This window comes from Coenobita brevimanus, chromosome 56, assembly GCF_032717465.1.
Source record: "Coenobita brevimanus isolate Jiangsu-jjx chromosome 56, ASM3271746v2, whole genome shotgun sequence".
NCBI classification, from domain to species: domain Eukaryota; kingdom Metazoa; phylum Arthropoda; class Malacostraca; order Decapoda; family Coenobitidae; genus Coenobita; species Coenobita brevimanus.
The window spans coordinates 6,011,283-6,037,354 of NC_137009.1; the positions used below are offsets into that span (position 1 = coordinate 6,011,283).

At 39.9% G+C, this 26,072-nt stretch overlaps 1 protein-coding gene across 1 annotated transcript in view; it reads left to right on the forward strand.

Moving 5' to 3' along the window:
* Positions 1–22,508, forward strand: part of LOC145401627 (uncharacterized) — a 33,324-nt gene extending 10,816 nt beyond the window's left edge. The window contains exon 2 of the mRNA XM_080273820.1: positions 22,296–22,508. Coding sequence (XP_080129946.1) covers positions 22,296–22,508 — 213 coding nt within the window. The remainder of the gene's footprint in view (positions 1–22,295) is intronic.
* The last annotated feature ends 3,564 nt before the right edge of the window (positions 22,509–26,072 follow it).

A 26,072-nucleotide genomic window follows, 5' to 3' on the forward strand; every position in this document is an offset into this window, starting at 1 on the left:
GCGGAAGAATAATATGAAAAAGAACTAGCTTGTAGGGGAAATTATAAAGAACCAGTGAACATACAATCCTCAGATGGCAGCACGTTCACACGTTCAAAGTCGACACCCTACAAAAGAGAAGTTTGTTTCTTCGGTAAGCAAGCAAAATCCTTCAGAAATACCCTTCATCAGGTTGCTACAGAAAACGTTGGTCGTGCTACCAAAGATGCTGTTGAGAAAGCTAATACTGAGAAATATCATGTCAGGCTGTGCACAGCAATCAATTTAGAAATGGACATGTAATAGACAACAAATATCATAGGCGTTGCTGGGCAGCTAATGTAACACGTTCTCAACAAGGGAGCTAATCTTCCACCAGTCCAGAACAATACAATTGGTGAATTTGCTGCAGAGGTGGAATTCCTCAATTTGCCTGAAGGAGAGCTAATAGATGGGAATACATTCACCATGTCATTATTGGAAGATACATATCACAGTATCACGTCGGCTAATTGTATGAAAGACCCAAAATACAGTCGCAAGAAGTTGATACACAGTCAAATACCAGATGTTGAGCTTAATCGCTCAAACCGAGTTAATGAGTCTGAAAGAGTAAGCGGTAAGCACACAGGAGATGCTGGAGTATAGCTTGCTGAAGAATTCACACTGGAAGATGACATAAAAGTGCTATGCAATTTGCCATAGTCCTAATAAATAGAATAGGGCAATCAAAACCAGGGACCTTCAATGGGTCACTTAAATTTAAGATAAAACTCCGCCAAATGAATTATACCGTTCCAATCGCCGGGTACTTCAGAGGCACAATACCACATTGTCCTGTGTTGTCAAATCTTCATCTGTGGACAGAAATGCTCGCAGCCCAGCTCAAACAACAGTCTCTGTGCATCTTTCCAAGTACTAAGTCCAGCAAAAGAACACACAAAGTCTGAGATCAACAAGAGAAATGCACCAACGGCTAGCAGTTGGTCTAGCTACTCGCCAAGCTATCACAAGCAAAAGAGTGATTAGCCTCGTGCATGGCCTTGGCATGGCAGTTGAATACAACAGAGTACTGATAATTGAAGCCCAAGTTGCAACTAATGTGCTGCAAAGGAGGGCAGATAACGTATATATCCCACCTGACATTGTGGATGGCTGATATGTCTCTTGTGCAATAGATAATATTGATTTCTCTGAAGATACACCCAATGGCAAAAATACATTTTATGGGACAGCTATGGTCATTTACCTGAAGTGCCAGGGAGATGATCAAGTGCCAGATCTTAAATTGTCGAGTCCAACTCATGATCGTAAAATGAAAGATTCACCTGGAACGGTCTTGCTGGAATGCCCAAAACCAGCGTCCCAACCATCATGCTCCACTTACCCACGTTTCTCTGTAGCTGAGCAGACACATCAAACTATGGTAGCTGAAATGCCTGAGTTGTCTAGCTTTTAGGCAGGTCTATCACAAACAAGTCTGATGATCTAAGTGTGCCGTGTGATGAAAATTTATCAAATAACCTACCACCATGGGCGGGATACCATTCACTCCAGCATGAAAAGCTGCCTGTGACTAGAGTTGGAGCGCTCCCTCTCCTTGCTACGCCATGTGAATGGCCCAAACTTCTTACTATACCCAAATTAGTTCAGGCTGTTAAGTGTGAAAGTGGTAGGCCCTGAGGAGAAAACAGTTATCTCTCTAGACATGGGTCATTATAAGCCAGTAACGTAGCTCCAAATGGCTCGTGATGATCTAAATCATATGATCCTCAGGCCTGCAGAACTGCACATAGTCATGGCCCAGCTTCGTACCATTGGACTTATATATATCGAGAACAGTGGCATAGACCTGCTATGGACTGAAGCAGACCTTATTGGCCCAGCTACTGTTAAATCTTGGAAGGAGGACATGTAAAACGAAGGATTGATGACCATCTAGTTACTCTGCTGGTCCCTTTCCTTATGTATCAAGAAGCCTTTCTGAAGGAAAATCCAGATACAGCAAGTGAACTTTTTGCTGCTGTTAAGAGAAGTTGGCAAACATTCACAGATGGTAGCATGCGAGAGCACAGCAAGATGACAAAATGGACTGAGTCCCTTCATCTCTGGCAACTGATGACAGGGTTTCATTCATAACACAGTCGACAGCCATTGTTCAGTGTTATGGTCCAGTACATGGAAGTGACTCACAACATGCTCATGTTCTTCTGGGCAGTTCGTACAGGTGTCTGGTATCATCACTTGCTTGCCATCAAAACGTTCACGAAGTGCTTCTTTGTTCATGACAAGTTAGACTATTATTGGATGATTACAGTCTATCTAACAGACATGGCGAAACTCCAGAAAACAGATGGAGATGTATATGAGGAGATGTTGCAAGGCAACTGGGTCGTAAACAAAAATGCACACGCATCTTGCTGTGCTCTTGGTGCTCTAAGCATCTGAACAACGCTGTGAAAGTTGCTAAGGTCTTGTGGGCATACACAGAATCAAAGTGCTCGCACAAAGTTCTTGCTTATTTTGTCAGAACTGGCAAAACTATTTAACAAAAACTAAGAATATGGCTGTCCTTTCACCTGCTGTTCAGTTCAGTCAACATGCCCTTTCTACTTCAGCTTCCATGAGGCAAGGGAAGATGGTGCATGACTTATGCCAAACATAAGAGAATTTCAGCAACTCCTTTACACAAGAAAGTGACATTCTATTCAGCTTGGTCACCAAGGTGGTCATAACTGAGAAGGTCACCAGTGATCTATGCCAACAATCATTGTGTGGTATAGCTCTGTTTGATGACTTTGTTCAGAATTGTGTCAAACCAAAAACATCAGCTCGTGGGCTCCAGTGAAAAAGTGTCAACTACAAACGTGGAAAATTTGTGGCACGAAGGTGAAGTTCAGAGTTGAAGAGAAAGCACTAGAGCTTAAAGAAGATTGCTCACTGTTTACTTGTATGTTAGTAGTATCCAAATATAGAAAAAAAAGTAAGTTTAGAGGAGACAGTTGGCAAGTACGAACTTTCGTCTGTGACAAGGTAGCTTTTTATTGCTGATGGGCAATTGTTGCCGTGTCAAGGGAAAAAAGCAAACTCATGTCTATTCTGAAGAATTTGACTGACGAGAAAGAAGTTCATGACACAGAGCATGTGACAGCAGTGGTACTGAAAGAGCTGCTCTTGTAGATGGAATGGTAGGGGTCTAATCACTGAGCAAACCTGGCTGGATCAACACCTGTGCTCAGCTGGCTGACCACTTCACAACTCATATCCTAAGAAAGTATGATGATATGAACGAAATTCGTATGATATCTTACAGACATGATATTGAATAATCCCTGAAGAAAGCAACAAGAAACAGGAGACTAGGAAACTAGACACCGATGGCCCATCATATCGCTGACTCTACCAACATTGCAAAAGTTCCCTTGAAGAAGCTGCTGTCACGCAGCACAAAGAAAGAACTGACTAGTTAGTTTTCTGAAAAGATTTTGCAGCGTGGTACAGAGGCAGAAAAGTGTGTTGTCGTTGCATGGGTATGCAAATGTCGAGCAACTCACAAAGGCATGAGCTATCTTGACAGCAATCACGAGGAAGCGGATACAAAGTTGACACTGCATGCAGTAGCCAGCACTGAACATGGTGCCTCAAATATCATGTTACATTCTCCTGACAGAGATATATTCATACTCGTTGTACATCATTATCCCAAACTGTGTAGAATAACATTGTTTGTGACTGGTTTGGGGAAAAACTGTAGAGTCATTCCAATTGGTCTTGTGTATGATGACTTGGAATCTGATAAAGTAGCAGCACTGTTGGGATTTCATGCTTTGAGTGGCCGTGACAACACTGGTTGCTTTGCAGGGAGTGCAAAGCAGACGTTCTGAAAAGCCTTCCAGAATGCAGATACAACAATCAGCAATGCACTGTCCTGACTCGGAACAACATCAGAGAATGACGATTGTACCATGGCTAATCTGGAATAATTCATCTGCCCGGTTTACCCTCTAGGAAAAGCAATCACAGAAGTGGAGAAACTGAGATGGTGGCTATTCAAAAAGGAACAAGCGGAGTCTGAAAGGTTACCACCAACTGTTGGAGCCCTCGATCAACCAGTTTTGAGAACTCATCACCAGTCTGTTGTTCGGAGTCTTGCAACCACTACATGCCATATAATCCCATCTCAAGATGACTATGGATGGGAATGGAATGGCAATGAATGGGTACCTATGACGGCAACAGAATGATCCTCCTCATCATCCGCCTTATACCAGGTGAAGTGTGGATGTAAAACAAGATGCCACACTGACATGTTCGTGTAGAAAAGCTGGAGTCAGCTGCCCAGATCTTTGTAACTGCGCTGATAGTAACGAATTATGCGAAAAAGCGGAGCAGGTTGTCCTTGCAGATGATGATTATAAGCAAAATGAAGAAGACGAATTTAATATCTTTGTAGAGTAACATGTAATGATGAGTGAGTTCCATTTCTTCTGGATTTGCATAGTAAAGTTAGTTATGCATTCACATCATTTTTTAGGTATTCTTAACTGTTCGAAGTTGGACAAGGCTAGGGCTTAAAAGTTTGATAATTAAGTTTGATCTTGTCTTTTATATTTGTTATTCGATTTTTGGACAGATTATGTCAATGCTGTTAATTACCCATTAGTCAGTATTTAAAAATGTAGGAAGTGGGTCAACCAGCATTTTCAGTGTTTTTGTAAGGTACAGTACATGCCTACATGCATGCTTGATATTCGCGCTTGACGTTATGCTAAGGTGTCCCTTTACTTCTACCATTTACTATTGCTTAAGTATTCATTAAAATATTGATGTGTGTTAGTATTAATTTAATATGTACTCCTACGGACTGAAACATAAATGTAAATAAAATGTTGAATATATCTGGATGTTCAATATGGCAGTTTTATGTCAGACATTATTGTAGGCTTAACTTTGCTTTTTTTTTTTTTTTTTTTTTTTTTTTTTTTTTTTTTTTTTTTTTTTTTAACGGCATATACTACGAGTTAAGGTTTGTTGAATGACTCATATGACAGGCTACTGAATTACACCCTGCCTTTTGTTTGCAGTTTCACAGTTCATGCCACACTTTGGATGTTTTTTTTTAGATAATTTTGTGGCTCTCGGTGAACCGAAAATACCATTTTTCTATTGCTTCCTCCACAACCACTGAGCAAGCTGCCAGATCGTCCCCATGCATTTGTATGTACTCTCGGGTCCCCTCTAACTACACTAGCGGCTTGTTTTCACAACGAAAGGCTTACGAGATTTGCACATGCTTCCTGACTATCCGGCTGACGCTACTGTGAACGGTAGAATGCAGGCAATTTTTCGGGCATTCCCAAGATTCCGTTATGGTCGTACTCGTTGTTCGTCCAATTTCATTTTATGAATGAAGGAGAGAAGCCACAATCAAGTCGTGTTTTGTAAAGATAAAGTTGGCAAGTTATGAATTTCAAAGCCCAGTTTCCCATAAATCTGAGTGAGCTACCGACTCCTATCTTGGAAAGCTTTTCACACTTGCAGAACAAGTCTTCTTCTCTAATAAGGTAAAGTTATATATATATATATATATATATATATATATATATATATATATATATATATATATATATATATATATATATAAAGAGAGAGAGAGAGAGAGAGAGAGAGAGAGAGAGAGGTATAAATAGATAGATAGATAGATAGATATAGATATAGATAGATAGATGGATAGATAGATATGCCCCTTACATCATCTAATGCTCTGAGTCTTTCATTTATTGAACCAGTGGCAGAATCCAACATCACACGAAAAAAACTTTACTTCCAATCTTGAATGTTTCGATAAATGGTTCATTTGGGGCTCCGTAAGCGAAGTTGTGTGTGTGTGTGTGTGTGTGTGTGTGTGTGTGTGTGTGTGCGTGGGTGCTTGTGTGTGTGTGTGTGTGTGTGTGTGTGTGTGTGTGTGTGTGTGTGTGTGTGTGTGCGTGCGTGCGTGCGTGCTTGTGTGTGTGTGTGTGTGTGTGTGTGTGTGTGTGTGTGTGTGTGTGTGTGTGTGTGTGTGTGTGTGTGTGTGTGTGTGTGTGTGTGTGTGTGTGAGTCTCTTCTTCAGCACAGCTTCCACATTGTTAGCCTCACATGTCTCTATCTACGACTTGTTTTCCAAAAGTCTTGCTCTTGTGAGGAGGGTTCACTGCCACATTCAACTGCTTTGTAAAAGACCGCAGAAGTTTGCTAACATGGTTAATTGCATGAAGAATGTTACACCGTACTACTCTGCAAATATGGAAGCGATAACATCCCAACTCCTCTGCAAGTGGTTGTGCTTCAGACCTGGAAATGGCATGTATGTCATTATTTCAAACTTACAACAGGGCCACTCTGATGTTAAGGCTCTTCTGTCGCACAGCCTAAATGCTGTTGAGCCTGCGCTTCCACATGGTATTACTCCAACACTTGAGTTCTCTGCTCATATGTTTCTTTAGGATCGTCCATCTCTGTGTAGTTGCTGCAAAATGGTTGTACAATTTGTGGACATTTCCAAAGAAGCTGATGGCATCTCATGAAGCTTTAGTTGCAACAGCCACTATAAGATTCTGTGTGAGTCCGTCATGGAACACAGAGTGAACGACAGTTCTTCTCAAATAAGTTTCCCTGAACACCTTTATTATTGCCCTTCATATTACAGTAGCTACATTTTCATATGACCGGCAGTCGCTAAAGTGAAAATTCAGTTCTATAAGAAATTCAGAATCAGAACTGATAAACCCTGACCTGTACTTTCTGAAGCCTCGAAAAACCCAAGTATTCTTTTATTTCTTGGCGCTCCACCCATTTCAACAGTTCTGATGATAAACATCTGTTCCTAGTGGCTTATGTGTAGAGTGCAATCTAAGACGTGTGAATAGTACTTAGCTTATTTTGTATTTGTAACCGTGGTATTCAAGATCTTCCCGTTAATGGGCACAATAAGCCCATTTCAGTTACACTGTGTAACATACTTAAACCAATTTTTTGTTTTTTTTTTGCATTTTACACTATTTCTGATCAATGTCGGTGCGTAGATTCCGAATATGCTATTTGTTTTTGTGTACATCTAGAGTTACAGGAATTATGTAACAACATATGTATCGTGCAAAGAGAGGAACTGCAACTTGTTACCATTTCGAGAATGTTGAGAATATCAAAGAATTTATATATTTCCGGAGTGTATGTTATGAATATAACTAGAAAAAGAGCAAACAGTAACATCACAAAGAATGCAGAGCACATAGTATCTAGAAATGCAATTTTGATCTTCACTTTCTTCTGTAGCTGTGATGACAGTCGTGCAACAATCCCCAAACGTAATCGCCCATCATCGCCTCGTTCCACCTGCCCTGATATCTGGTTTCCGTCAACAGAATGTCCTGGTGGAACCGTTCGCCATGCTCCTCGCTGACTGCACCCAAGCTGCCTTTGAAGAAATCAAGGTGAAAATGCAGATAGTGCAATTTGATTGACATTCTGCATCCAAGCTGATGGAATGTGCCAATCAGGTCATTGATGAGCTGTGGAGAATCTGGTCTCGTCTGGTTGTCAAGGAAACCTTCCACAACCCCTCTAAAAGCATTCAAGCGCATTCTTCATCATTGATAATTTTACCCTGGAGTTCACGACTTGCCAGCATTCGTCGAAACTGCAGTCCAGTAAATATGCCAGCCATCACCTTTGCCACCCTCAGCTTGGGAAACATTGATCGGATATGCAGAAATGCATCACCATCCTTGTCGATGGCTTTCACGAATTATTTCACAAGACCAAGTTTTATGTGTGGTGGCAGTAGCAATACCTTCTCTCTGGAGATCAGTGGAGCTCTCAGAACTTTGTACATGCCTGGTGGGAGACTCTCTGAAAGGTCAATCTTTCCTCACGAAATGTTCTGCATCACTCCGGCTGTCCCACAAGCATAAAAAACGTGAGTACTTCGTATAACCGCACTGCATTCCAAGTTCGAACGAAATCATTTTGAAATCCCCACAAACCTCCCAGTTATGATCTGAGTACTTGATCTTTGTCAGACAAATCTTCACATTCTCATAGCCTTGTTTCATTTCCACAGAATGTGTAACTGAAATTAATGGGAGTTCGTTGCTGTTATTCAAAAGTACAGCTTTTAGACTCTTCACGGAACTGTCTATTAAGGGTCGCCATTCTTAGGCCTTGTAATCCACTCCCATGGCTTGGAACAAGCCCTTAACATCAAAACAATACCACAACGAGGTTTCTTCACATTTGAAGAAAGATGCAAACTTGCCATGGTGATTGCTATAACTCAGCTCCAACTGGAATCCAACAAGTTCCATTCACTTTGACCTGATGCCAGCAGGTCAGCACTGGAATTGGTGAGTCCTAAATTTCGGACCAAGTCATCCAGTTCATGCTAATTGGGAAAGTGTGGAGTGTCTCCGAAACATTCTACAACATACGATTCATCACTTTCCCCTTCATCAGCGTTGATGTCCTCATGGTCAGAGACAACTTCCGTGTCCGCAGGAGGGACAGGAATCGTCAATTCGTCGTTGTGAGGCACCGGAGAGATAGAAGAAGATAAATTTGGATTTACAATGTTCTTATTGCCCTTAATGCTCTTTGCACCACTTATATAAACCATGCAAAAATAACAACCGTCGTTGTGATTCGAAGGCTCTCACCACACTCTTGGAACTGTGAAAGGCATCTTCTTTCTCGTTCTTTGTAGCCAAGCTTCAAGCGCAGAGCGACAGCTACCACTAAGTGTAGTGGCAGCGCAATTCTTATCTTGATCGCCCATTACCACGCCAAAATATGCTTTGTATTCACAAGAAAATTTAGTATCAAGGTGGATTTTATGTTGGATCATTTTTGGTCTAAAATATTCTCCACATACATAACAAAATGTATCGGCTGACAGCTTGCAAGAACGTCTATTGGTCATACCTTTAGGAACAGTTCAAAAACAAGTCGACCAGCCAAACTAGCAACGTGAAACTAGCTCATCGAATGAACTGACTTGATTTGCATTGCATGACGCAATAATGGTTATATCAGCGACATCTACATGGATGCAGATGATGTGTGTGTGTGTGTGTGTGTGTGTGTGTGTGTGTGTGTGTGGTAAGCGATACGTCAGCCATTACATCGGTGCGCGGCAACAAGACTGGAAATTAACAATTGCCAATTGTTGACAAAAACCTAGAGATAGACAAACAAAACATGCACCATTGGAATCAGCGTGGAAAACTGAGACTAATAAGAACAAAAATGTGAATAAACACATCCTTTGTTACGCTGTATTATGTTTCCTAGGTAAATGAATGGGGTGGCCCCGTAACAGCAGTTTGGGCCAAAGCAACCACTAAGTCTGCTTATGCCAGGAAACGGCCCTACTTTCTCAGCAGTCCTAAGTTAGAATGCAAGTGGCATCCCTGGCACCTCCTCCCATCCTTTTCCCCTCCCATTAATTGGAGATTGATTCGAAGCATCCCAGGTATTCATTACATGTTGTCACACTCCCTTTGTTTGTTTGTTTGTGTGTAGCGGGGGAGGCGGTGGCTCAATCGGTAGAGAGGTGGCCTGCGGTCCTAACGGACCCGGGTTCAAATCACACTGGGGCAGGGAACAGTTTAAGGATTTGGATTTCATAAATATCAGACTTTTCTGATCTACCAGAAGACCCGCCGACATGTAAAAATACCCCCGCTATTACCAGTACACCAGTCCTGTATGAGACAGCCCTAGCATGTATTCAGTATGGACAGTGGGTGTTAGCGCCGAAATGGTGACATGTAGAGATGTGCGTTACGTAGGAGGACTGCCGGGCCTTGAAAGCAGGCAGTAAACCCTATGCCCAGAGTCGGACACATAAAAAAAAAAAAAAATTACATTTGTTACGAGAACATAATAGCAATTGGATAGAGGGGCGTAGCTTTCCAGGGCGATTTTTTTTTTTTTTCTGCTTACAGTACACTAAAGGAGGTTAACATTATGCCCAACTCAAGCACATTTTATTCCACGAGATAACATATAAAACTACTTCCCAAGCTTTACACATGAGATTTTTCACCTCATAAACAATGCAGCTCATTCAAGGATAATACTTCTCCCCTACACATACAAACACAAGACAACACACAGATCCATTTATTAAGCAATGAAATGATCAAGAATTTTATCAAAAAAAAAAAACAAAAAAATCAGAATAATGGTGACCACATTTCACATCAGTCACTCCGTTAACGGTTTCCGTTTCTAGATGACTCGTCGCAGTATCCATGAATCAGTAACAGGCATCTTCAAAATCCATGACACCATCATTACCAATACCTAACACATCTCTTCTTACAAGGAAGAGTAACATACCAGTAGATATGTGCACCAAACGTAAGTCACCGTACACCAACACGCCCTTGACAAAAAATTTAAACTTGTGTGGTCTTTCCTATGCACTCAACTACACTTCAACCATTTTCACTTCAGAGTAGTGTGCTAAAAAACGTGAGCCTTCACGCGGTGGCACTGACATACTCGTACTGTGTGGCTTCACTGCCCAGTTATGCAAACGTTCCTCAACTTGTCCCCTATCCATTGAATGAGGAATGGTGGACTGCAAGAGGAAGACAGCTTCAGCTTGCAGGCTACAGGGTTCATATCTCAGCTAAACCTATGGTTACGATAACAACAACAACAACAACAACTACTACTACTACTACTACTACTACTCCTACTCCTACTAGTGCTACTACTACTACTACTACTGGTGCTACTACTACTACTATACTACTACTACTACTACCACTACTACTACTACCACTACTACTACTACCACTACTACTACTACCACTACTACTACTACTACTACTACTACTACTAGTGGTACTACTACTACTACTACTACTACTACTACTACTACTACTACCACTACTACTACTACTACTGCTACTACTACTACTGCTACTACTACTACTACTACTACTACTACTACTACCTCCACCACTACTACTACTACTACCACTACTACTACTACTACTACTACTACTACTACTACCACTACTACTACTACTGCTACTACTACTACTACTACTACTACTACTACTACTACTATCTCCACCACTACTACTACTACTACCACTACTACTACTACTACTACTACTACTATCTCCACCACTACTACTACTACTACCATCTCCACCACTACTACTACTACTACTACTACCATTACCCTACTACAACTACTACTACTAACAATACTTCTGTATCAACAACAACAACAACAAGAACAACTACTACTACTACTACTACTCCTACTACTCCTACTCCTACTACTACTTCTACTACTCCTTTTTCTTCTTCTGTAGTAACAACAACAACTGCTACTACTATTTACTACTACTACTACTACTACTACTACTACTACTGTTACTACTACTACTACTACTACTATTACTGCTACTGCTACTACTACTACTACTACTACAACTGCTACTGCTACTACTACTACTACTACTACTACTACTACTACAACTGCTACTGCTACTACTACTACTACTACTACTGCTACTGCTACAACTACTACTACTACCGTTGCTAGTACTACAATTACTGCTGCTGCTGCTGCTACTTCTACTACTACTGCTACTATTACTACTACTACTACTACTACTACTACTAATAATAATAATAATAATTAATAATAATAATAATTAATAATAATAATAATAATAATACAAATACTTCTTCTATATCAACAACAACAACAGCTATTACTACTACTACTACTACTACTGCTACTACTACAGAATAGACATCTGTCACAAATAAAACATAATTCTATAATAACCGGGTTGGATGGCATCAGTATTTTCATTTGAAGCACTGGACCACAGTGTATCAAGGCCATCACAAACATAAGGAAATACTTATATACATATTTTAGTATTTCCAACAGGTGCTGACGAGTATCCGGCACCTGGCAGCACTGTGCACCCTGGCTAAAGCTAAGCAGCTCTGGCGTCCACCTGGGAGCCTAATCTCCATAGATTTTTGTGGCCCTCCCTGTGGAGAAAAACCCTGGTTCGACGATGGTAAGGAGCTGTCTACCACAAGCAGATGCCTGTTCCCTGCACGGTGTTTGTACTGTACTGTACCTATAGGACGGCCCCAAGGAAACGGTTGCTTACTTGTGGTAGATGGGTCTGCTCGTCCTGACAGGCTGGGGTTATGCACAAACAACACCAACAATAATAACAACGATTAAGATAACTAGAGGCCCCCCCAAGGGGGAAATCACACCAGCCGCGAGCTGGTACATATCTAGCGCGGCTAAGCATATGACCTTGACCTTGACCTAGACCTATTTTCACCAGTTTCAAACTCTTAGATTATAATCCCGACTACACACCTGTAAAATATTATGATGATATCTTGAGCAGTTGCGATGTTATCGTGCTAACAGACACACAGACAGACAGACAAACTAAAAACAATACTCGTCGGAGACTTTCATCCCTACTACACACAGGAAAATTTGGTAATGATATCTTGCGCGTTTGCGAGGTTGTCGAGGTAATAGACACACAGACCTTGACCTGCTTTCACTAATTTCGAACCCATGATCAATTTCTTTCCCTACTAGTCACCTGCAAAATTTTGTGATAATATCTTGAGCGGTTGTGAAGTTATTGTGCTCACACACACACACACACACACACACACACACACACACACACACACACACACACACACACACACACACACACACAAACTGAAAACAATGCCAGTTTCGCTACTGCAGCTGGTAAAAACGCCATCCCCACATTTGGAAACATGAAGTAACGTCTCTGTTTTTAAACCAAACAAGAATCCTATGCACCCTTCTGTGACTCATCAGAGACTAATCTCGTCATCCAAGTAATTGAGCATCTAATACATTTAAAAGGTCACACTTCTTGTCCACTTTGCTCCCTCACAACGCTCTGTTTTAGCACAGAACTCCACAAATACTTTACTAACTCAGCACAACACGACTCAGATGACGTCAGCACTGGAAAACTCGCATAACGTATTTTTACAGCAACAAGCGTTAGCCATATGTGAGATCATCCTCCAGTGCATACTAATCAAGCAAATCTACACCAGAAACATGGAGAACAACGTCTCATACTGCCATTTTAGATTTTCATCTCGTGGACACGCACACGATACACCGTAAGGTAAATTATCAAGCATACGAGACTTCCTTCACAAAATCCCTCAGGGCTTTGTTTTCTTTTTTTTCTTTTTCTTTAATATGCATTGTATACCCCAACCCTCACCATCCAAAAACTTTGGTTTCTATGGACACATCATTCCCCCAGTGCCTACACATCACTTCGCAAACTCAGCTTGTACACTGCAAAATGAATTCCTCAACACACTTCAGGCATGAGTCAATGAAAACGGTTAACCATCGCCTCAGTCAAATCAAACACCACCCTCCACACTAGCAGCACAATGTATCACAGTCATACCAATAACATCACACCTTACAGTGTACTTGTGCTACAGATCACATCCTCGCAAATGTTTAGTGTGTCATCATGATACTGGGCTCAGTATTTAACATGATAAACACGATATTAAGAAGTGGTGCACTCTTTGACTTGTTACGCTTAGGTCACTCATAGGGTCAAAATTGGAAAAAAATAAAAAATAAAAACTGTCAGTGTACTGTGCACAGACCAGTGGTGTCTTAGCCTGCCAGCCAACCGAGGGCCTTTGTCCTTTCTGGCACACACTGAAACTCCTTACAAACTACACAATACATAATGCGTTGTTTGATAACCGGTTACACCAAAATTACTCCATCAGCACAAGTACCCTCACAGTCTAAATCACTCCCTATCAGAGATAATCTCAACAATGACAGGAAAGTAGTTTTACGAGCCAGCCAGTTGATGCTGCTGTGATCCCTGGCTCAACTGAATGTAATCCTGGTGGACGTTCCTCATCCTGCATCCCATTATCCCCCTTTTGGGGGACAGGCAGAGAGAGGAGGGACATTTGTATAACCAGGCAGTGAAGCTGTCCTGTAACATATCCAGTACCCTGTGCTGATAAATATATTCAAGCCAATGATGACAGCCACACAGTATGTAAAGCCACAAAGGCAGTCACTAAACATGAAGTATATGAACCTATTCTACAGCATACCACCCCTAGTCGACTCATCACTAACAAAGGAAACACCTACATTCTCACTGCTTGCATAACTACTCAGGACACCATCCAGTCTTATCAGGGATAACACGTGACTAATTGATATAATCTAAATCATAAAGCCAAGTTGTTTATGTGTGTGTCTGCCTGAGCGTTTATTCGTTTCTTTCACGAGAATGGTAATATATGTCGATCTAATTCATTTCGCATTAGGTCGGGGTAAGTACAGGATATGCCTGAAAAATATCCCTCCCCGAAAAAGAAAATGGTGATCTCGCGCGACGCGACTGCGCGTTTTTTTTTTTTTTTTTTCTTATGCTTAGTTGTATGCCATACTTCTATATTTACTGTTCAGTTTGAATTTAGAGTTTTATTAAAGAGTAAGTGCTGTTGTTTGCTTAATAATTTTTGACATTTGCTAGGAGGATGATCAGTAACATACAGTGCTACAAAGCTAACTGGAACTCCAAGATGGAAAAACTGTTGTTCCTTATAACTGTTGTAGGTGCTGCCAGTGTGAAATTGGGGAATGGTCTGTAGTTCATGGTGCTGTTGCGTTTCCTGTGGTAGATCACTCTTTACATTCAGGAGTGAGTCTCTTTACTCTAGAATGCATCATGTAGGGAGTCAGTCCCCTCAAACACTCCCAGTGAAAAACAGGTATTGGTGAAATTTATGCAGTGCATACAGAGATACCGAGTATTTCTAGTAGTTGCTGAAAACGCTTGACGTTTGAAAGATGCTACAGTTCTTGGCTGCTGCATCAGGTGAGGTTCTTCTGCAGGTGATTCAACAAGACAGGCAGCGTAATAGCCGTTGGTGGTAGTCCAAAACGTCGCAGATGATGCAGGGTCGTCTTTTGGGTCACACGTTGGTGTTGAAGGTACAGTATATCTAGCAGACTTATCTGTCTTTTAGAAGCTGAAATTCTGATGAGGTACCAGCAGAGGTATTTGTCCATGATACCTCTATGGATGGGCTAATGACTGACAGGACTACAGTCAGATGCACCCTGTAACAAAGGATTCAAGTAGAGAAAGTTGGTGATAGGCTGTAAGACTTTCTTCAAAAGCAGAAGGCCTAGTTTTGTTCTGGTATAGACTGCTCCAATGTCTGTTGAATGTAACGGATTCGGAGGTAGCTGGGTCACATGATAACTGATGGTTGTTTCAATGCGGCCAGCTCCTGCGGAAGTCAGTTCACGTAGTGGGAATTGTCTTAGTTTGGTCGGGCAAATCAGAGGTGTATCTTTCTCCTTCAGATGTGTATCTTTCTCATTCAGTTCTTTCCCTTGATCACAGTGACGGTTGTTTTATGGGGATTGAAATAGGTGCATTTCTATCCACTCCCCCTCCATTAACCCTTGTTATTATCTAATTACCATTCCAAAACAACTAAAATGGTACAAGAACCAAATACAGTATCCGAACCTTTCACGGAGACAAAATGGCTGCACAGGTAAATTTGCCATATGTATAGTGTATATCTCTCTATTTATTTACCTATCTATATCTATCTATCTATCTATCTATCTATCTATCTATCTATATATATATATATATATATATATATATATATATATATATATATATATATATATATATACCTAGGCTGCTTCCCCCAAGGAAAGGGAGGTAGCCGAGACAGGACGACACACTCCCCATTTACTCATCCATTCAAACACAAACATTCGCATCTTAGCCCCAAAAGGGAGAAGGGACAGATCCTCACCGCACCACACCGCACATGGGTCAACTGCGCAGTGCAATCAGTGACATACGCAGCAGGACCAGACAGCAGAGCTGGTTTACCCCTGCCACATCATAATAGACCAGTCCCCTTACCCGCACCTGACCTGACTAGCTGATCAGACCAAATGCGGGAGAATATCCCCTCAGGGCTGCGTCATCATTTAGTCATTTACAATTTCTCTCCATTTATTTCTGTCACGCACAGCCACTCTTCCTTGCTCAACAGACATCACTCTCGCATCCAGCGCTCTCTTCACACTGTCCATCCATCCTATTCGTGGTCTCCCTCTCAGCCTTACACCTCTCACATCAGATCGAGTTATCTTTTTCACCAATCGCTCATTATCCATTCTCTCCATATGCCCAAACCATCGCAACACCCTCTGCTCAACTCTACCAGCCATCTCCCGAACAACTCCAGTTCTCCTTCGCACTTCGTCATTTCGCACTCGATCCATACGCGTCACTCCACACATACTCCTCAGACACCTCATCTCCATTACATTCAAACTTTTCCTTTCTGCTACACCCATATTCCATGTTTCAGCCCCATATAACACAGTCGGTACAACAACACCCTCATACAGCCTTCACTTTACATTCATGCTAAGCGAACGACATCTAAACACTTTTTTTTATTCCTCCCAGCACTTTACCTACTTCATTCATTCTAAACTTCACTTCTGCATCTATTCTTCCATTCACAGCAACGTGTGACCCTAAATATTTAAAACACTGTACCTCCTCAAGCAACTCGCCATTCAAAACTATATTCACCGCCCTACCATCTACCAACCTCGTATACGCTTCATCACCTTTATATATATATATATATATATATATATATATATATATATATATATATATATATATATATCTATATATATATATATATATATATATATATATATATATATATATATATATATATATATATATATAATATCCCATTGGATCCCAGGGTTCCTGGGGAGGCACTGTTCCGCGAAGGTCCTAAGCATACCGCCCTCGGCCTATCGGCTCATAGTCGCGAAGCGGGGGTTCCCCACTTTATGAAGGTTCGAAAATTCCCAGTTCTGTCCAGTACTGGGGACACTGGGCTCCAATGGGATATATATATATATATATATATATATATATATATATATATATATATATATATATATATATATATATAATGAATTTGGAAGATGGTATTACTATGTTGGTTTCTGGAAAGAGTGATGGAAATCATTACCAAGGAGTAGGCTTACTGCTGAGCAGAGATGCTTGTAAGGCGTTATGTGAGTTTGAACCAATTAATGAGCGCTTGCTTTATGCTCGTTTAAAATCTGATCATGGTAATATCAGTGTGGTTGTAGGGTAAGCTCCAACAAATGAGGCTGCTGATGAAATGAAGGATGACTTTTATGAGAAGTTGCAGGATGTAGTGAATAGAGTGGCAAGACATGATGTGTTAGTTTGCATTGGTGATTTTAATGCGATTGTTGGCAGTAGTAGGGATGGCTTTGAAGACTGTATGGGTAAGGAGGGTGTTGGTATAAGAAACGAAAATGGGATGCGATTTAGAAGCTTTTGTTTGGCAAATGACTTTATAATTGGTGGAACTATCTTTGAGCATAGAAGAATACATAAGACTACTTGGATTTCACCATGTGGTAAATATTGTAACCAGATTGATCACATTGGAAATAGCAGAAGGCATAGGAGTTATTTGCAAGATGTTTGCGTAAGGAGGGGGGCAGATATAGGTAGTGATCATCAACTTGTTGTGTCAAAAATTAAAATAAAACTTAAGAGAAACGTGAATGGTAATTGTACAGGAGTTAATAATTATGATTTTGATGAGCTGAGGAATAATGAGAACACGAAGGAAAAGTTTCGGTGGGAATGTAGGAACAGGTTTCTAGTCCTGCAGACTGATGGAATCTGAAGACAATGATATTAACCAAATGTGGAGAGAGGTAAAAGAGGTTTTGCATGGGAATGCTAAGGTTACTATTAAGAAAAAGGGAAAAGCGAGAAGGAAAAAGTGGATGTCAGAAGAAACATGGAATGCAATTCAGAAATGGAAAGAGGCTAAGTTAAGAAGTGAAGAACAACATGTTGATGGCCAGGTAGTTGAAGTATTTAGAGCAAAGTACTAGAGTTTACATTCTGAAGTAAAAAGACTTGTTAGACGTGATAAGAGGAGACTATATGATGAAAAGGCAACAGAAACAGAAATTGAATTTAGTAAAAGTGACGGTCAGAGCACAAGAGCAGCGTATCAGGCCATAAAGGAGTTAACTGGGACTGAAAAGAGAAGGAAGGAAATACCTGTACGAGATAGAAATGGTAATTTGATGACTAAAGATTTGGATATAAAAGGAAGGTGGAAAGAGCACTTTGAATCTGTTCTAAATAGACCAATCCCAGCTGAAGAGGACATTTTGCCAGCCGAGAGAGAGATGCAGATAGAAACAGGGGATATAACCTTGGAAGAGGTAGCAAAATCTATAAATGATTTAAAGAATTTTAAGGCCCTAGATAGAAATGGAATATTTCCTGAAATGCTTAAGGTGGAAAATGACGAGTTGATGAATGTGCTTTTGAAACTTTTTAATGTGGCTTGGGATAATGGTGGAATTGCAGAAGAGTGGAAAAATGGAGTGATTATAAAAATACCAAAAAAGGGAGATTTAAGTGTGTGTGGCAATTGGAGGGGGATAACTTTGACACCTGTAGTTGGAAAAGTTTTTTCCAAAATCTTGTTGAACAGAATAGACAGTAATTGATAAAATTTTAAGAGAAGAACAAGCGGAATTTAGAAAGGGTCAAGGTTGTAATGATCAGATTTTTATTGTAAGGCATCTAATGCAACAAGCTAATGAGATGAAAATGCCACTTAGTATGTGTTTGAGGATTTTGAAAAGGCGTTTGATAGTGATTTACGTTGAGCTATGTTGAAAATTATGAGATCCTATGGTATACCAGAAAAGTTTGTAAATATTATTAGAAGCCTGCATGAAGGTACTTTTTGCAAGGTAATGGTGGGTGGTTCTCTGGGTGATCCATTTCAAGTTAGGTCAGGAGTGATTCAAGGAGTTCTTTCGCCATTGCTGTTTGTTTTGGTTATGGATTATGTTATGAGAAAGGTTGTAAGGAGAACAGGTGCAGGAATTAACTGGAAAGAAAATAAGAAGCTGATGGATTTGGACTATGCTGATGATATTGTACTGATTTGCGGAAGTATTTACGAGATGCAGAGGGTGCTTGAATGTCTGGTGGAGGGAGGAGAAAAAGTGGGATTGGTAATAAACTGTGGAAAGACTGAAATTATTAATATGAACGTGGAGAACCAAATCGATTGTGTAATTGGGAATAATGTGGTGAAGAATGTAGAAAACTTTAAATATCTGGGAACGATTCTATCATCTAATGGATCATTAAACAATGAAATTGAGGAGAGGATTAGAGAGGCTTGGCGAGCTGTTGGAATGTTGAAATCTGTTTGGAATAGTAATATGCTTTCGGTACGTACTAAAGTGAAAATTTACAAGTCCATGGTTAGACCAATTTTAATTTATAGGCATGAGTCATGGTACAGTACAATTGCAACAGATCAGAAAGTATTAGGATTTGAGAATAAAATACTGAGAAGGATTCTTGGGGTAAAGTGCCAAGACAACAGTTACAAATGCAAGAGTAAGGGATATTACGAAAGTGGAACCAGTTAATGAATATGTGAGACTGTCTCGCTGGAAGTGGCTGGGGCACATAGACAGAAAAGAAGGTAGTTTAATACAGGATTTGCCAGAGTGGACTGCTAGAGGAAGAAGAGGTAGAGGTTGGCCGAGCGAAACCTAGTTGAGGACAATGAAAAAAGAAGTAGGAGAGGAGTGTTGGTGGGACCTGAAGGAGATGGCAAGAGACAAATATTGGTAATCCCGTGGGGTGCCACAGGAAATGATTGGTATATATATATATATATATATATATATATATATATATATATATATATATATATATATATATATATATATATATATATATATATATATATATATATATATATATATATATATATATATATATATATATATATATATATATATATATATATATATATATATATATATATATATATATATATATATATATATATATATATATATATATATATATATATATATATATATATATATATACCAATCATTTCCTGTGGCACCCCACGGGATGCATAGGGCCTCGATGAACTCTCTCCACTAAGATTTGTCTCTTGCCATCTCCTTCAGGTCCCACCAACACTCCTCTCCTACTTCTTTTTTCATTGTCCTCAAGCAGGTTTCCCTCGGCCTACCTCTACCTCTTCTTCCTCTAGCAGTCCACTCTGGCAAATCCTGTATTAAACTACCTTCTTTTCTGTCTATGTGCCCCAGCCACTTCCAGCAAGACAGTCTCACATATTCATTAACTGGTTCCACTTTCGTAATATCCCTTACTCTTGCATTTGTAACTCTGTCTTGCCACTTTACCCCAGGAATCCTTCTCAGTATTTTATTCTCAAATCCTAATACTTTCTGCTCTGTTGCAATTATTCTGTACCAAGACTCATGCCCATAAATTAAAATTGGTCTAACCATGGACTTGTAAATTTTCACTTTAGTATGTACCGAAAGCATATTATTATTCCAAACAGATTTCAACATTCCAACAGCTCGCCAAGCCTCTCTAATCCTCTCCTCAATTTCATTGTTTAATGATCCATTAGATGATAGAATCGTTCCCAGATATTTAAAGTTTTCTACATTCTTCACCACATTATTCCCAATTACACAGTCGATTTGGTTCTCCACGTTCATATGAATAATTTCAGTCTTTCCACAGTTTATTACCAATCCCACTTTTTCTCCTTCCTCCACCAGACATTCAAGCACCCTCTGCATCTCGTAAATACTTCCGCAAATCAGTACAATATCATCAGCATAGTCCAAATCCATCAGCTTCTTATTTTCTTTCCAGTTAATTCCTGCACCTGTTCTCCTTACAACCTTTCTCATAACATAATCCATAACCAAAACAAACAGCAATGGCGAAAGAACTCCTTGAATCACTCCTGACCTAACTTGAAATGGATCACTCAAAGAACCACCCACCATTACCTTGCAAAAAGTACCTTCATGCAGGCTTCTAATAATATTTACAAACTTTTCTGGTATACCATAGAATCTCAAAATTTTCAACATAGCTCCACGTGAAACACTATCAAACGCCTTTTCAAAATCCTCAAACACATACTAAGTGGCATTTTCATCTGATTAGCTTGTTGCGTTAGATGCCTTGCAATAAAAATCTGAACATTACAACCTCGACCCTTTCTAAATCCCGCTTGTTCTTCTCTTAAAAATTTGTCAGTTACTAAATAAAATCATCTCTCTATCTGCATCTTACCTATCTGATTGTCTATTTATCTGTTTAACAATATGTCTATCTATATCTATATCTATCTGTCTATATAGAGAGATAGAGAGATATTGTAGATAGATAGATATACATATGTATATATAATTATATATATGAATATATATACATATATATATACACACACACACACACACACATATATATATATATATATATATATATATATATATATATATATATATATATATATATATACACACACACACACACACACACATATATATATATATATATATATATATATATATATATATACATATACTGTATGTGTGTATATATATTCATATATATAATTATATATACATATGTATATCTATCTATCTACAATATCTCTCTATCTCTCTATATAGATAGATAGATATAGATATAGATAGACATATTGTTAAACAGATAAATAGACAATCAGATAGGTAAGATGCAGATAGAGAGATGATTTTATTTAGATGTCGATAGATAGATAGATAGATTCGTTGACTGACAGACACCACAGAGATATATATAGATATCGATATACGATGTCTGTCACAAAAGAAACCGAAATTTTTAAATGGCGCACCAACTAGCCGACTTACCGGAATCGGAACGGGAATGTTGTGTAGCGGCCACCTTTCACTTGCCGCATCACGCCACGTCATGAGTCATCGAGGTACAAGCACTGAATGAATGTGTTTAGTGCTCCTGGCGATTTATTGTAAGTTGAGCAAAGAAAGATCTTGATAAGCAACGTGTTTGCGTTATTTTCTGCTTCACATTTTCGATAAATCAATCCTTCTGGCTAGACAAGCACTTCTTTTTTTTTATTTGTACATGCACAATCATTACTATTAGTACTACAATTGCTTTATTATATGAAATGAAACACATTATTTCCACCTCCCTCTGCAGATCCGCGTAGGATGGTACAATGAAACAAGTGGAAACTTCTCCTCGTACCAACTGTTCTCTACCTACAAGGGTCCGTATGTGCCCTCACAGAAGAACTTGTTCTGCCGCAGGGCTGAGGGTGTGGTGGGCAGATTTCTCAGCATTCAGAGGGTCACCACAGAGCCCCACCACCTTCAGTTAGAGGAAGTTATGGTCTATGTGGTACCTGTTTAGTTTGTTCACATTGGCAAATATGAGTGATTTATTATAGTAAAGGGTGAAGCTGGTTGGGAGAGAAATGAGAGGTAAACATTTTGGACTTCACTGAGGACAACTTCAGAAAGGTTATCTCTTTGAAGATGAGCACAGTATACTCCTAAATAATGATGAAAATACGAGCTTGATCTGTTTTCAGTGTTTCCCTTCTACCTGCTTTAATCATATTTGAAGACTTATGTGGCATGACAAAATTAGTCAATACAGTTCTCATGCATGACTAGTTCTTTGGTCAGTGTGTGGTACTATATAGCTGGCATAGTTATTTTAATGCGTATGAATATTTTTGGCCATTGTGTTTTGATCTTTACATGTGACATTATATAGGTCGTCACATATTTTTTCAATGTACAAGTTTCATGGCCAGTGGTATCACAGATACAGTAAATCATAATGCCGTACCTAACAGTACTGAACTTTTGCATTACCAGTCTGGTTGATCCAGTCAAACAATATCCTGACTTACAGTAAAAAGTGGCATGTTGGTATATACAGCAAAGGCAGGTAGCGATCAACTGACAGCAAGGGTCTATATTTTCCACTGCGCAAGCGTTTCCACTGCTGCTCTATTACAGGGTGACCCTCCAAAAACTCCCACATTTCGAAAGGCTGTATCACTGGCAGTAGTGAGGCGGGAAGGGCGGGGCTAGGGTCTGTTGGTAGCCCAACCCCAACTCTCCCCAGTCGCCAAAATCGCGTGGTCGAGAGCACAGCATGTGTTCACTGTCGAAGCGTTCTTCACAAGCAACCATTCCTTGATCGCTGTGCGGATGGCCTTTCGAAGATGTTTCAGTAGTCCACGGAACCAAAACGTTCCAGATGGGAAAACCATCTTGCAGTGGGAAGAGAATTTCAGGGCAATAGGCTCAGCTTTAAAAACAAAATCACCTGGTCGACTTGGGAGCGCTCGTATGCCCAAGAATATTGAAGCATTGAGATGATCTGTCGTGCAGTCTCCGAGACGTTCTGCACAGAAGCATGCTTTAGCTGTAGGGATATCCCAGGAAACTGCAAGGAGAATCTTACACAAAGACCTTCACTTCCATTCATACAAAATAATGGTTGTGCAAGAACTCAATGCAAGAGACTGGATAAGCCGCAGGAAGTTATGTGAGATCATTCTGCAACGTGTTCCGGAAGATGCTGTTCTCTTGTGCAGTGAAGAAGCTCATTTTCATTTGAGTGGCTCTGTAAACAAACATAATTTTCGCTATTGGTCTGAAGACAACCCTCGCACGCTACACGAAAGACTGTTGCACTCTGATCGAGTGACTGTGTGGTGCGCTGTTGCTGATGTTGGCATCGTGGGTCCTTATTTCTTTGAAGGTGGTGGTGTAACTGTTACCGTAACTTCTGACCGTTACATTGTTATGCTTGAAAACTTTCTAAGGCCACAACTCGAACACCTTGAGCTTGAAGAACTCGATGTGTGGTTTCAGCAAGATGGAGCTACGGCACACACAGCTCGAAAATCATTGCAAGTGCTGAGGGAAGTGTTTCCAGATCGGATGATCTCATTGCGTGGCGATGTTGGGTGGCCGGCCCATTCCCCTGAAGTCGCCCCTTGTGATTTTTTTCTGTGGGGCTACCTTAAATCACGAGTGTATACTCATCGACCCCAAACTCTTGAAGCCATTAAGGTTGCTATTCAGCAGGAGATAGCCACTGTTCCACTCAACATGACCCGTCGAGCCATGGCAGCCTTCAGAAATCGCCTCCAAGCGTGTATAGACAATGACGGCCACCATTTGGAGATTGTCATCTTTAAAACATGATGAATAAAAACTGTATTGAATGAAGTTTTATTTATGCAAATAATATTTTGATTATCTTTAACCATTTTTTTTTTCATTTACCTTTGAAATGTAGGAGGTTTTTCTGGGTCACCCTGTACTTAGTTTCTTCATTTCATTGTCATACTGAAGTTCCATTGTTTGGCTGAAAAATGTTAGTGACCATTGCCCAAAATATCTTAGCAGTACGGAGTTGTACGTCACAGTACTTAACCCAAAGAAAATAAAAGAAAGAAAATAAAGGAACACTTTGCAGGATAGGGCGCTAATGTATGTATCGGAACCAGGACAAGAAAATATGTATATAATGAGCCTGTATTTGTAAATTAAGATGACTTTCAAATATCGGAGGTAACGTCTGGATTTAATGACTTATTAATTCATTTGGTATATTGTACAGCGGGTTACTGTTGTTCTGCCTCGTTTGAAACTAAATACTACTGAACACTTTCCTCTTCATGCAGGAGGACTACTCTCCTTAGTTCAAAATGAGTAGTGTGAAGGTGCAGACTAGCTGTTTCAATCTATCTTCAAATCTTTCATTAAAAAAAAAAAAAAAAAAAAAATTGACCTGTGCCCAGTACAGTTCATCATAGTCATATATGAGTTTTAATTACCTGGAATGAATGCATGTGTTGTTAACCCTTCACAAAATGATGTCTTCTCCATTTTATTGTTGTTATATGAATACAGTTACACAGTATTCATCTCTTGTGTTGACTTTTCGAACTTGGGGACTATAAATAGCCGTCTTTAGCCCTTTCACAATTAGGGTGCTTTCTTTAGCCGAATAAAATCAACTAACTGCAGCAATAACAATTAATCATAAATGACATCCTAGGAAAGTTGTGGCTTCAAATATACCTGGGCTTTTTATGAAGATTTAACTTGCTTATCAGCATGGAAAGGTTACGCTGATCGACCGGGAATGGCAATATTCAACACTGTCTTTACTAACTCAGAGGTGCTGAGGAGTATATGGTTCTGGAAAGATAAAGACTCAAATGTATGGCTGGAAATGACAGGATCGGTAAATTTACAAGGAAATTGGCTGCTGGTATGACAGGTACAGGCAAAACATGGAGGGCTAAAGTGCAAAAACCCAGTGAAGGCTAACCATTTTTCTCCAACGATATGCTTTTCATTTTAGTCTTGCTCTCCTCAGACTAATTTATCAGTCCTGCAAAGCAGTGTGATGTCATTTTCGGCAACGCGCCCTGTACTCTTGCACTGTACTCAACCTGTGTGTGTGTGTGTGTGTGTGTGTGTGTGTGTGTGTGTGTGTGAACTTTAACTCCTCCTAGGCTATTTAATGGATCTGAATGAAACTTACCAGGCGAGTTCTTCGGGTTACTGGAAAGATTTTCCACCATAAACAATATTACAGCTACAATATTGAAGAGGATCAACTCTCCCTCACCAAAATAAACATTCTCAGAATTAGTGATAGGAGGACAAAACTTTGCGATCTTAGTACATGGTGTAAAGTGGACTCTCATGCGTAGTGCAATATTTGCGGAGCGTGACCCCTCAATGACTCTTGAGGGTCTCAGCCCCCTCTCAAAAATAAAAGCGCTCAGAAGTAAGGGAAGGATTTGAATGAAACCTCCCTGTTAAGTTTGTCTGGTTACTGCGAAGGTCTTCCATTATATACAATTTTACAACTGTGATTTTTAGAGTGGTCAGCCCTCCCTCATCTAAGTCAACAACCTTAGAAAGAGAAGGGAGG